Source organism: Zeugodacus cucurbitae, chromosome 2, assembly GCF_028554725.1.
Source record: "Zeugodacus cucurbitae isolate PBARC_wt_2022May chromosome 2, idZeuCucr1.2, whole genome shotgun sequence".
NCBI lineage: Eukaryota > Metazoa > Arthropoda > Insecta > Diptera > Tephritidae > Zeugodacus > Zeugodacus cucurbitae.
In genome coordinates this window covers 73,283,288-73,296,019 of record NC_071667.1, presented here as the reverse complement: position 1 = coordinate 73,296,019, position 12,732 = coordinate 73,283,288, and the positions used below count along the sequence as shown (strand labels likewise).

Genomic DNA, 12,732 nt, shown 5'->3' with positions numbered 1-12,732 from the left:
AATTTCAGTAGGCGGCATGTGCGGCTCTTATGCCACTCAGGCCATGTTTGACTGCTTATTGAGCAGGGCGTTAATTGTTTCCATTGAGATTCAGCTGTATCTACAGCATGTTTGCCGATTAAATATCTGTATTAGCATCCAATTGTGAGGTGGTGCCCAGTCTGGCTAGTTCATCGGCATAAACATTTCCAGGAATATCACTATGTTCTGGAACCCATTGCAGGTGTATCGTGAAATATATCGTTCTCACGACTATCTAATCTAATGTCTAATGTCTATCTAGTGGTCTAATAGCCAATGAGCAAAGGTCACAAAGATTCACAACCAAAATATTAATAGAAGCCAAGATGATGATTTTGTGGATCGGTGATAAACGTTTGAAATAATGAAGGATATCGGGGTTGAAGGATCATCTCTATATCATTTCTTTAATATTCTACAGAAAAAAACTTTGCTGAAGGAGGAACGACTTGAAGATTGATACATACATTTGGCTGCCAAAAACTCTTTTGGAATTCGTTAGGGATCTATTTGTTTATACAGATGTATTAGCTACGACGACTTACAATAAGGTTTTTCAACCTGTTCTTTCCAGGCAAGTTCGACAACAGAAAACTCACGTTAATGGTTTTTGTAAAAAACACAGAGGTATTTACAATAATAATAACAAGTAAGGAAGGGCTAAGTTCGGGTGTAACCGAACATTTTATACTCTCGCAATTTATTTATTTAAGTTTATTTATATTATATAATACACAATTTGACCCACATATTCGTCATATATATTGTATAAAGTCCATTGAAAGTTGGAAACCGTCATATTAGGTTAGAAGCACCGAGGTCCTCGTGTTCGATATATGGGGCCTTTAAAACCTATGGTCCGATTTCGGCGATTTTTAGAATGGGGCTGCCAAACTATAAATATAGTATTTGTGCAAAGTTCTGCATCGATATCTTCTCTAGTGCTTACTTTATATATTGTAAAGTTAACGATTCAGATTGTCTTCAAAGTTCTGGCATATAGGAAGTAGGCGTGATTGTGAAGCGATTTGGCCTATTTTCACAACATATCATAGGGATGTAAGGAAACTATTATAAACCAAGTTTCATTGAAATCGGTCGAGTAGTTCCTGAGATATGGTTTTTGACCCATAAGTGGGCGACGCCACGCCCATTTTCCATTTTGTAAAGTAATCAGAGTGTAGCTTCTATTTGCCATTTCCTATGTGAAATTTAGTGTTTCTAACTCGTTTAGTTTTAGGACTTACAACCAACCGTTATGTGGACAAAACTGTAATACTCTCGTAGCAACTTTGTTGCGAGAGTATAAAAAAGTTTAATACTATTTTTTCGGCATTGAATTACCAATGCTTCATGTCTCATATTCTATACATATGCCATACGCCACCCAATGACAAACAGCTGCCCATGAAATTATTATAAATTTACGACAACACAAGGCCAAAAGCGTATTTTTCATATTTTTCGACTATTTCATATTTATTCCTGGCCTTTAGACAAATCAAAACTTTTAGTGCTTTTAATGGCTAATAAAAAATGCATAAAAACGCATTTGCATTTAAGCCTTTAAGTAACTGAAATAAAGACAAATACTTTATGGCGACTGAAGCAAAAACAAAAGATTAAAAAACAACAACAATTCTATATATATATTTGTTTGTGTGTCTGTTTGTATGCTTGATTTTTGAAAGCTTACAATTCGTTACGCTTATTTGTCCAACTCTTGTCACGGCCAATTGATTAGTGACTCAGCCCTTTCTCTCTGCAACACTGCTGTCTGCAACGTTTGTTAGCGTTGTGACATGTTCACGTGTCGCTCGTAATTAAAAATGCCACAAAGTATCTAAATATTTATTCTGAGTGGCATACGTGGCAACATCCAGACACACACACACACACATACATGGTTGCATGCAAATAGCTGTTGCTGCAGTTGTTGTTGGCTTGACATGAGCTGTCATAACACTCATACCTTATGGTGACGCCAACGACACCGTCGCCGCCACCACCTTTACAGTTACACTCGCATAGTTGCAGTCGCAGCCTTCGTCTGTCGCATAGCCTTCGTGATGTCACTCAGTCACTCGGTGTGGCGCATCATTCATATTCATTGGCTATGCGTCGCATTTAAATTTGTGTGTGCAACCGAGCGTGCAGTAACCCCGTCCGTCAATGTTTTTATGCCGTCAACCGCACTCGCACTAGCGCCCCCGCCGCACACTTTTCTCTTTCTCTCTCACTCACACTCTATATTGCTCTGCTGTGCAGTCGTTGCACTCGTTTAGTTATTCATTTAATGCTTGTTTTTATTGTTTTTTTGTTAGTGTAGTGTGGTAGTTTTATTTCTGTTCGGCATTTATTATTCTTTACCGGGTTATTGTTGTTGTTGTTCCAATTGCTAGTGCATTTCATATGCTTTGTTTCGTCACACGACGATTTGCCGTCGTTTGTCATATTTTCACGTTTGTTTATTGATTGAAGGCTGCTTGTTTATATAGTGTATGCATATGATTGTTTATTTGTGTGTGTGTGTGTTAGTGACAACCCTGCACACGAGCTCAGTGACCTCGGCGTGTTGACCTGCCACAAGTGATCAGTTTTGCGCGCTTCCTTTTTTCATAAATCAATGTGAGTTGCAGTCTATTACTACCCATACTTGTGCATGTGTTTTTATGTGTCTCTTCGCATGTAACGGTTTATTTGTTTACGCTCTTCCGCCGATTTCTGCTGCTCTCGCCCCTATGTTCGACCACAAAAATGTAAATTTATCGCCAAGCATCTGCAAACATTTGTTGGCTGTTGTTTATGGTGTTGTTGTTGTTGTAATTTTTGGCTTTTGTATGGGTATTTTTCTGTTGTTCACGTAGTGTAAACAAATGCCAGGCCACTTAGCCAATTTTTATTAGCAAATTCGCACTACTGACTTTTATTCGAGTTTTTGGAATATTTTTCCTATACAATTTTGGAGATTTATGGCTTGAGGGATAGATTTGTTTAGATTTAGTAAGAATTAAAATTTTTTTTTAAATGATTGTACTCAATATATAAACATTTTAGTTCCAAAAACTCTTCATAATAAATTTTTCAAAATTTTTAAATCATCAAAACATCAAAAATTGCATTATAAGAGAACAATCCTATTTTCATTCACAATCCCTATATAATAACTGATTACAAGCCGAAGTGTGTGGTCTGGAGTTGTCCTGGTGGAACACTACACACTTCCTGTTGGCCAATTTTGGACGCTTCTGATCGATCGCCTGATTCAAGCGGTCTGGCCATATGGGCAGCTCATGTGGATGATTCCCTTCCAATCCCACCAAACACACAGCAAAACCTTCCTGGCCGTCAATCCCGGCTTGGCCACTGTTTGGGACGATTCACCGGTCTTCGACCACGACCGTTTTCGCTTGATATTGTCGTATGTGATCCATATTTCGTCGCCAGTCACCATCCGCTTCAAAAATGGGTCGAGCTCGTTACGTTTCAGCAGCATATCGCAGGCGTTGATTCGGTCCAGAAGGCAAGACAAATCTTTTAGATTTCTACGAAATCCGTGTTTTGGTAGATATTTCTTGAAACTTTTCGATTAGTTTGCCTGAAGTTGAGTTGAAATACTGCTAACTTCACTACTTCACACGGTCTTATATTTCATTTCAGATAGAATCGGATATGAGTTAATTAGATGAATTTTGTCTTAAATGATAAATTACTAGCCAGTTGATTGAAACTCTCATAAGTTACATATTAGTTCGAATTTTTCCAAAGTAAAGTTGAACTAGAGTCCCCACTTCACGGTTTCTCAACTCTCATGCGCTCGAGCTTTGTTCCCAACTAATTAGAACCGGAAGAACACCTGACTCATTAATTTAGCTTAATTGAAACCTCATTTAGAAAATGTTTAATTTTTACAAAAGCTGTCTGGCAGCAATAATACTGACAAATAATACTTTTGTCAATCCATTTTTAATGACAAATAATAATGAAGAATTGATTACACTGCAACGCTTGAATGATCAGCCAGCATAGCCTCAGCTTTAGCCACGTTAGGTGACATAAATTCCGGCAACACGTGAACTGGCCATAAATTATGCGGAGCGTCCCCCACAAAGTGCCGCATGAACGCTCATCACAGACACAATTGGCTTCATAACTGACAAGTAGCTCACACTAAAAAGCGCCGCAATAGTGTTTAGTTAAGCGTTTATGTGGCCAAATGGAGGTGTGCTCATCTAATAATAATAAACACAAGCTCATACATATATACACACACACATTGTTATTGGCTGTGGCAAGTATGAACCTGCGGTTGCATCCCATTGCCGCACCGCACTTAATCTCAGCAATTGTTGGGCTGTTGATTTATAGGTGTTGCCCCGGAAATTTATCGCAAGTCGGCGACGCGCGCCGCCACCAGCTGCCATTTAATCCGCGAACGGTGTCCACTTTGAAGGCGAATGAGTACGGTGTACGAGTGTGTGAATTACACGCTCTCATTCTGACTTTAGTCGGAGCTGACATACATACGTATCTATATATTATATCTACGATATGTGGTGTATATACATATGTAACCACACCAACTTGCGGCACTTAACCACAGTCCACCTTAATGGCCGCAAATTCGCTTTAATAGATTTATGTTTCGCACTTCACCTCCAAATCAATGGCCACTCAAAGGCGACAGCTTACAGCGTAGTGTGTGAGAGAGATGTTAATGGGCGTGTCGAGAGCGGTTTAGAAGAGGGGGGGAATTTAATCATGTGTTGAATATTTGTGAATTCTGGGAAAGCGAGAAGCGGTTGGAATTTAATGCTTGAGTCCAGTCCGATGAAACGTGAACACCTCTGAGCTCAGTTAGATCATGGCGCCTACAAATTCTTGGAAAGCGATCAGTTCCCTATACAGAGACCATTGAAGTGGAAGGAGTATAAGAGTAAATTGATACTTGTACCAAGTTAGACTAAACTGATTTCAAATCAGTTTCGAAGTAATGACTATAGGCGGAGAGTAATTTGTGAACCACTTTCTTAACCTTGAAAGTCTAAAAAGTTGAGTTCTGGTGAGTTATCCAGTCTAAATCGTTAATCGTTCGGATATATTAGAGAGACGGAAGTTGTTGTGATCTTGAAAGCGCCTGTATAAATATTGTGGAGAATAAGGTATACCGACTTATACGAAGTCGAGACGTCAAAATATTCTTTGAGCTTCACAAATATACAGAGAACGACGTTCAAAATTGTAAATATAACTGAATAATCAGATTATGGGGGACCAAGCCTGATCTCAGTTCGAAGTTAGTTTCTTCGAAGCATGATTTTAATCGATGTCTAACATGGTTTAATCGATTCTGTACAAATATATATGTTTTTCTGTTTCATCTATCGCACTATCTACATCTACTCATTCCACGTTTCAGCTCAACGCTCCTAGATGAGTTTGACACTTTTCATTTTCGCTTAAATTTCACTTATGTCTTAATTTGTCCCATTTTCAATTGCCAGTCAACGCACTCACGTATCTACATACATACTTGTATATAAATACCCATACACGTAAACATAAAAATTCTTTCAATATTATTTTGTTTCTAATTTGTAGCGCAATTTTTATCGCATAAATCACTTGACGTGAATTCTTGGCAACTTTACACATGACAACGCACACGAACACACACCGACCCACTTGAGAGCGATTTTTTACCCCAAAACATAAAACAACAAATAAATATTAACACACCGCCCATCTAACAAATTTCACATTGTTTTTCGAGAGCTGGAACAAAACTTTTTCCAATTTCTTGAGTTTTCTCACGATTTTTTTGACAATTTTCCGTCTTATTTATAATTTATTGACGTTTTGCCGATGCGTCGCTTTCGTGCTGCGCTGCTTATTTTTAGCTCGTGTCTAGATATTTTTTCACTTTTCCCTGTTTTCCGAGTTTTTTTCCGACTTTTGGCTGGAGAATTATGTGGCAGGAAAATATCTTAATGGGCTTTAATTAAAAACATCATAACTTTATTGTCAAGACAATTTTGTGCGTTTAACGGTATTTATATGTGTACCTATACATATGAATTCAGGTTTAAAACAAATTGCTCAGACTATTGGGGAGTGTATGTCTGATATTTAGTATATAGGCGGGCCTTAATTAAAATTGGTTGTAGTACTGATGTAAAAACTACCTTCTAAGGCCCTGTCTCTACCGCATTTAGAAGCGATTAGTTTTAATTAAAGGTTCTGAGGAAGTATACCAGAGGATTTCCCAGGAATTTAAGATTGTTTCACAGTAATTAAAATCTCGTTCTGAATGAACCTGAAAAAATTTGGGTTGCTTATTCCTGGGAACACCACGAATCTACTGAGAGTATTCAGTATGTACTCCATCAGGTGGAAAACATCTATCATCATATAGTTATTCTTGATTTCTTTCAAGATCTTCATTAAATTGTCAAAAAGTTTATATATTTTTGTACAAAGTTTGAAGAAATCGTGTAAGTTCTGAACCATGTTTGGGGTTTTTATTATTTACTTCCTATTTGATAATCATCGCATGATTTTTAGAAATGTTTACATTCGTGAGATTGGAATCAACACAACTTGAATCCAAGGGAATCCCTTTTTATATCTATAAATCACGATGAGGTACATCAAAGACATCCCATACTCCTAAAAAGTTTGCAAGCCTATATAATAATATTACCAGCGATTTACACAATTTTTAAACCAAGATCTATTCATGTTTCTCCTTAGTATAGTATAGCCGCTTCGAAAAATGTATATCAATTATGGTAATTTTTCAACAAACAAAAACCATTGCCTACATTTAGGAGGATATAGAAAAAATAGTATTCAAAGTAATATGACTAAAACCATGTTTTTTCCTGAAAGTTTTTATGGAAATTTTTTTTCTCTGTCAAATATTCAAAATAATCATCTTCTTCGACAACCTCTCTGCCGATTTGTAATCATGCTCTTGAATTCAAAATTTCGCAACACACCAAATTCGTAGAATATAGGCATATATACCAGTCCAACCCGATTTGTGGATTATTTCGGTATTCTTCTCCGAAAAATTCTCTCTTTTACACCGACAACGTTCATACCCTTTATGAAACTCACAACACTGCTTGCAACCTTAGCCATGAATAACAAAATCAACTAATTCCTATAATTTGAAATGATTCCTTCAAATCTGATAATGAATGAATTTAACATTTTTCCCTTTGTACATTTTACGATAATCCTTTCTTCTTTCTTCCTTTCACTAAACCTCGACAAACAACCCAAATTGTTGCCTCCAATTGTTCCAAACATGTCTATTAACGGATATTAAACCCGAATCAGTAAACACATTCAAACATTTCCGTTAAATATGTGCGACCAGACAATATTTGTTCCTCTGATTGTTGTTGTGTCATACACCATTTGGCCACATGTGTTGCGAGTATTGTCTGAGATTCGCTTTGTTGCTAAATACTAACGGCATACATACTACGGCTCAGGCCTGACCGTTGCGGCGCATGTTTGCATGCGGTTTTACGGCCAACGATTGCCCACTCCAAGTGCACACATCTACATACACATACATACACTCCAACATAAAGAGATATTTATGCGCTTGTAAACATTCAAATGCACACAGCGTTAACCCCATGTTGCTGCCCCTGCTCCACTCTTCCGCCATTCACAGAGCATCCACTTCAATTTGATTGCCTTTTGTTTACTCTTAAATCGTCGGCTTGTTTATTTGCTTATTTGATATTTCCTCATCATTTTTTCCACAACATTCACATAAGCGAGCAGCTTGCAACAGGCTGCAGCAATTGTGCCCGCAATGTGGCAAGTAGGTAACGAAAGGGAAAATGATGCATCATTAATGTTTTCATACTTTGATTGCTCTTCAATGAGTAGGAAATGCAATGGGTTGAATGTGTTGTTGTGAGCAAAGGGTGCAATACATTTGAGTGGTTGCTTATTTGCTGTTGTTGTTGTTATTTTTGCATGTAGAATACGTACTTGCTGTATTACCTTTCAATCAATTGATAATGTTTTTGTTGTTTGCTTATTTGCCTCATGCAATTATTTAATGAGTACGAAGGAAGTACATTGAAAAGGATTACAAGCTACAGTCCACGATGTTGAGTATTCTTTTTCTGTGTCTTTGATGGGGGAGTACGGATATTAGAGTGTTAGTATGCATTTGTAGGGCATTTTAATTTCATTAGAGGATATCTTTTTATGATTTCTTTTTGCAATTTTCGGTAGTTTTTTGTGCTCGTCACAGAGTTGTCTTTAGAGGATAAAAAGATCCCTTGCTTAACAAAGCAATGTTCTTGTGCAGAAAAAATAAATAATTAATTCAGATTCTGGAAAAATATTGCCGGGAAAGCTACTACTTTTGACCATCTTTCTGGCAGCATGCGGATTCCATGACGAAACAACTCCTCATCTATCGAGTCGATCCAAGTATCAATCCAATTTTTGACTTCTTCATAAGAACTGAAGTGCTCGTTAGCTAGACCGAGTGCCATCGATCGGAACAAGTGGTAGTCAGATGGAGCAACGTCTGGAGAATACGGCGGATGGGGTAAGATCTCCCATTTCAGCGTCTCCAAATATTTTTGACCACCTTTGCGACGTGAGGCCGAGCATTGCCATGCTGGAGAATGACTTTATCGTGTCTTTACTCGTACTGTGCCTGCCGTTTTTCCTTTAGTGCTCGGTTCAAACGCATCAATTGCGTTCGGTATCGATCTCCTGTGATGGTTTCACTTGGCTTTAGCAGCTCATAATATATCACCCCCAGCTGGTCCCACCAAATGCAGAGCATGCTGTGAATGTTCGGTTTTGCCGTCGACGTGGATGCATGTCCAGGCTTTCCCCATGACTTTCTTCGCTTAGGATTATCGTAGTGGACCCATTTTTCGTCGCCAGATACAATGGGATTTAAAAATCCAATCTACATCTCATGGTTTCAAGTCGTAAGGAACCCAGTTTCCTTGTTTCTGAATCATCCCCTTAGCGTTTTGATACGGCTTGCTGTGTTACTTGCAACGATTCGGCCAATTCCTCTTGGGTTTGAAACACATCTTGGTCGAGTAATGCCTCCAATCCAGCATCTTCGAAAATCTTCTCCCTTCCACCACATGACGGTCTTCGACATCATAATCACCATTCTTAAAACGTTGAAACCATTCGCGACATGTTTTTTCACTTAGGACAGCCTCACCGTACGTATCCGAAAGCGTTCGATTAGCCTCATTCGCACTATTCTTGGAATTAAAAAAGAAAACCAAAATTTCAAGCAAATGTCTAGAATTCGGCTCAAAAAGTGACATTTTCAGTTACCTTTCGAAAATATAGAGTTCAAATCAGGTTTATATACTACCAATAATGCTATCTCAACATAATCGAAAATATGATTTAAAGGACCATTTGGTGGGGCAATGTGAGGTCTGAAACTTACTGTTGTTTTGCGCATATGTAGGTGGACATACAATTTCTGGTTTTCTTTGATCTCATGATTGAATTTCGGACGCCAAATTTGTTCTAAGTTATAGATTGTTAAAGAGAGAAGATAGGTTGGTATCGAAATGACAAATGTTTCGGAGTTTAAACTAAAAAATTTCTTCGTTGAAGTACTTGGACGAACTTTATAATTATTGTTTACTAGAGCTGAGGTACAGAGCCTTCTGAAAAAATAATGTTATAAGCTTATAAAATGGCTCTGAAACCTCTGAGGCGGAAAACTAGAAGCAAATATTACTTCTGAGACGATATTACATATGTAAATGGTATCCACAACCACCAGAGTATATACCTTATACTTTCTTAATGTAATAGATTTCCTCGAAAAAGTAGTTATGGCACAAAAGCTTGCTGTAAAATATCGAACTAAACAAATATTTTCTCAAAACTCAAAGATTTTCTGCTTCAAAGCCAATAAATGACACTCAAAGACAATAACAATAAACAAAGTGGCTCCCAATTGATGACACAAAACTAAATTATAGCGCGTGTAGGCATTTACATCTACAAGCTATTTATTGCTATGACTCATATTTATGACAACTAATAATAATAATAATTTTTATGCTCCATCAGGTGAACGCAACGCACGAGGTCAGGAATGTCACAAAAGTCTGACAACACAATAAGCAAGATGATACTATCAATAGATGCTAGTCAAAAGGTTCAATCAAACAAGAGAAATTAAATTCGCACGTGTAAACGCCAATTTTCTAAAAACAACAAACAACTACAACAACAAAAGGGAGAAAAGCAATGAGCTAGCAAAACATATACTTGCCACACAGCCAACGCCAACAAACATAAAAACAAAATCATCAACGAAAAGTGAAAGCAAATGTCAACAACAACAACAAAAGACAGCAACACACTTGCGTGAAAAAGGAAATTAGCTCAACAACTGAAATTACCACGCTGGAAGTTTGGGCACACAGCCACACCGAACACTTCCAGCGCAACATGAATTGTTGCTTAGCAACATGTTGCTAAGCGCTTACAGCAACCAAACAGCAACGACGACAGTGTCGTGCTAAGCGAAGTGGAAGTCGCAAGCAACAGACAGGAAAACCAACAAACGAAGCGGCGTACGCGTGAGGGTGTGTGTGTGAGTGCGACGGCTCATGTATGTGTGTGTGCGTCTGTAGGCAGCGAAGTGACAACATTTTGAGGGCGCGACAAGCAACAGCCACAGACTCAAAGTAGCTGGTGGTGTTGGAGCGCAGCTGACTGGATGTGCGTGGAGTTGGCTGACTGCCTGACTAGCGGTAAAGTGGCGTTCGTGCTTGCTCGTGCGGTTAGTCGTATGCTTGACGGTTCCGGAGCGGGTTTGTGTTAACGGAAGAGCGCAAAGTACAACAATTTCGTGCGGTGAACAAAAGTGGTATTTATGAAAAAAAGCGAAAGATTGTCGTGTCGGTTAAGTACAGAGTGAACAAAGTGTTTAGAAATTTTAATAAAGTATAAACTAACGGTACTTGGAGTTTTAAATGGTTGCAAAGGTGAATATTTATCTTTTTTAATAAAAATTGAATGAACAGTGTTTGAAAAAAAATTAAAAAATTTTGAAAATTATAATAAAAATTCAAAAAAATAACAAAAAAGAAAACAACAACAAAAATCATTCATATAATAATTTTGAGTGCAACAGTACAACAATTAATAATTCTTAAACTTGCAACGCGCGTTAAAAAACATTTCCAGCACTTATATATGCTGTATGTAACGAGTGTACAGAGCGAAACGAAATAAAAATAAAAAATTCAGAAAACTGAAGAAAAAAGTTTCAAATCAAATTGTGAAAAGTGACAAAGTGTCAACGCTGCTGGTGACACTTAGTCTGTCGAGCGCGAATACGCACAGACACACACAGACGCAGTCATTATCAATTTCACACAGCCTGACATTGCCAGCATTGTGGTTGCGGCAACTTTTACAACGCTCGGCTATCTCTCTCGGTGTGTCCGTCTGTCTGACGCACAGTCTGTCTGCTTGCCCGTGTTCTTCGCACTTAATTAATGTCAAGTGGGCATCACTTGCATTATGCAATTTAAGGCGACAACTCGTTTCGCGTACGCAAACTGCAACAAAATTAACAGCAGCAACAACATAAACGACAACAACAACAACACGCGCAATTATAGCGGCGAAAGCAGCCACGCAAGCAACATCACCGGCAGCAACAACAACAAAGCTGTCACAAAGTGTCGTGATTTCGCGTTGATCTATGCACAGTTACGTGCAAAGCAACAACAACTACAACAACAGCAACAAAACAAACAACTTCGCACAGCACAGAAAATGCGAATTACAACAAATACAGCAAATACGGAAGTAAAGTGCATTTGCGCGTCACCACGTTGCAACAACTACAACAAAAACAATAACAACAGTTGCAACAACAACAACAGTCAACACTACAACTCACAAAGTGACGTATACACCAGCAGCACCACAGCCACGACAATAGTTTGCAACATGGCAGCTGCCACAATCCCAACAACGGCAATGACTGATGACAGTGGGTGTTGTTGCAAGTGCACAAGCGGCAGCAACAGCAGTGATATGCAGCGTTGTGGCAAAGATGTTGATTACATTGCCGCTGCGGCGGTGTCGTGTACCGAACGACCAACGCCAACACAATGTTGCAAGCAGCAAGACAGCAAGCAAGCGAGCCTTAGCGCGTACAATAAGAACAATCAGCACACATGTGCAGTCAACTGTAAAAACAATTTTGTGGCAAGTGAAAGTGCGAAGAAAGATTGCAAACATTCCGCAGTGATTAGAAGCAGTGGCAGCAGTGAAAATTTACTGGCAACAGCCACAAAATCAGCGGCAGCAGCTGAAATTAAAACTAAAACAACAACAGCGGCAACAAAAACAACAATGCGGTGCGCATTCGACATTGGCAACTGGAAGAGCATATGCGCCATGATGTTGTTGCTGTTCTGCTTTACATGGCATGGTGAGTGGCAATTGTTGAATTCCTTTTAGATCACTTTGTATGTGTGATATGTATGTATGATATCCATTTACCTAATAGAAGCAGAAGCGCATTGATTTAATAAGTTAAAATCGATGAAGAAAACATCTTCTGTAACAGGTGTGGAGGTGTATTTCATTTAATCTATGGTGAAAAATCTACAATTCTCAACTGAGTAATAAAAACCTGTTTTATCAACA

At 38.4% G+C, this 12,732-nt stretch overlaps 1 protein-coding gene across 1 annotated transcript in view; it reads left to right on the top strand.

The window, feature by feature from the left end:
- LOC105209118 (uncharacterized) overlaps positions 1 to 12,732 on the top strand; it is a 156,421-nt gene that overhangs the window by 57,358 nt on the left and 86,331 nt on the right. The window contains exon 2 of the mRNA XM_011179323.3: positions 10,129 to 12,514. Within this exon, the coding sequence (XP_011177625.2) occupies positions 11,593 to 12,514 (922 nt within the window). The 5' untranslated portion in view covers positions 10,129 to 11,592. The remainder of the gene's footprint in view (positions 1 to 10,128; positions 12,515 to 12,732) is intronic.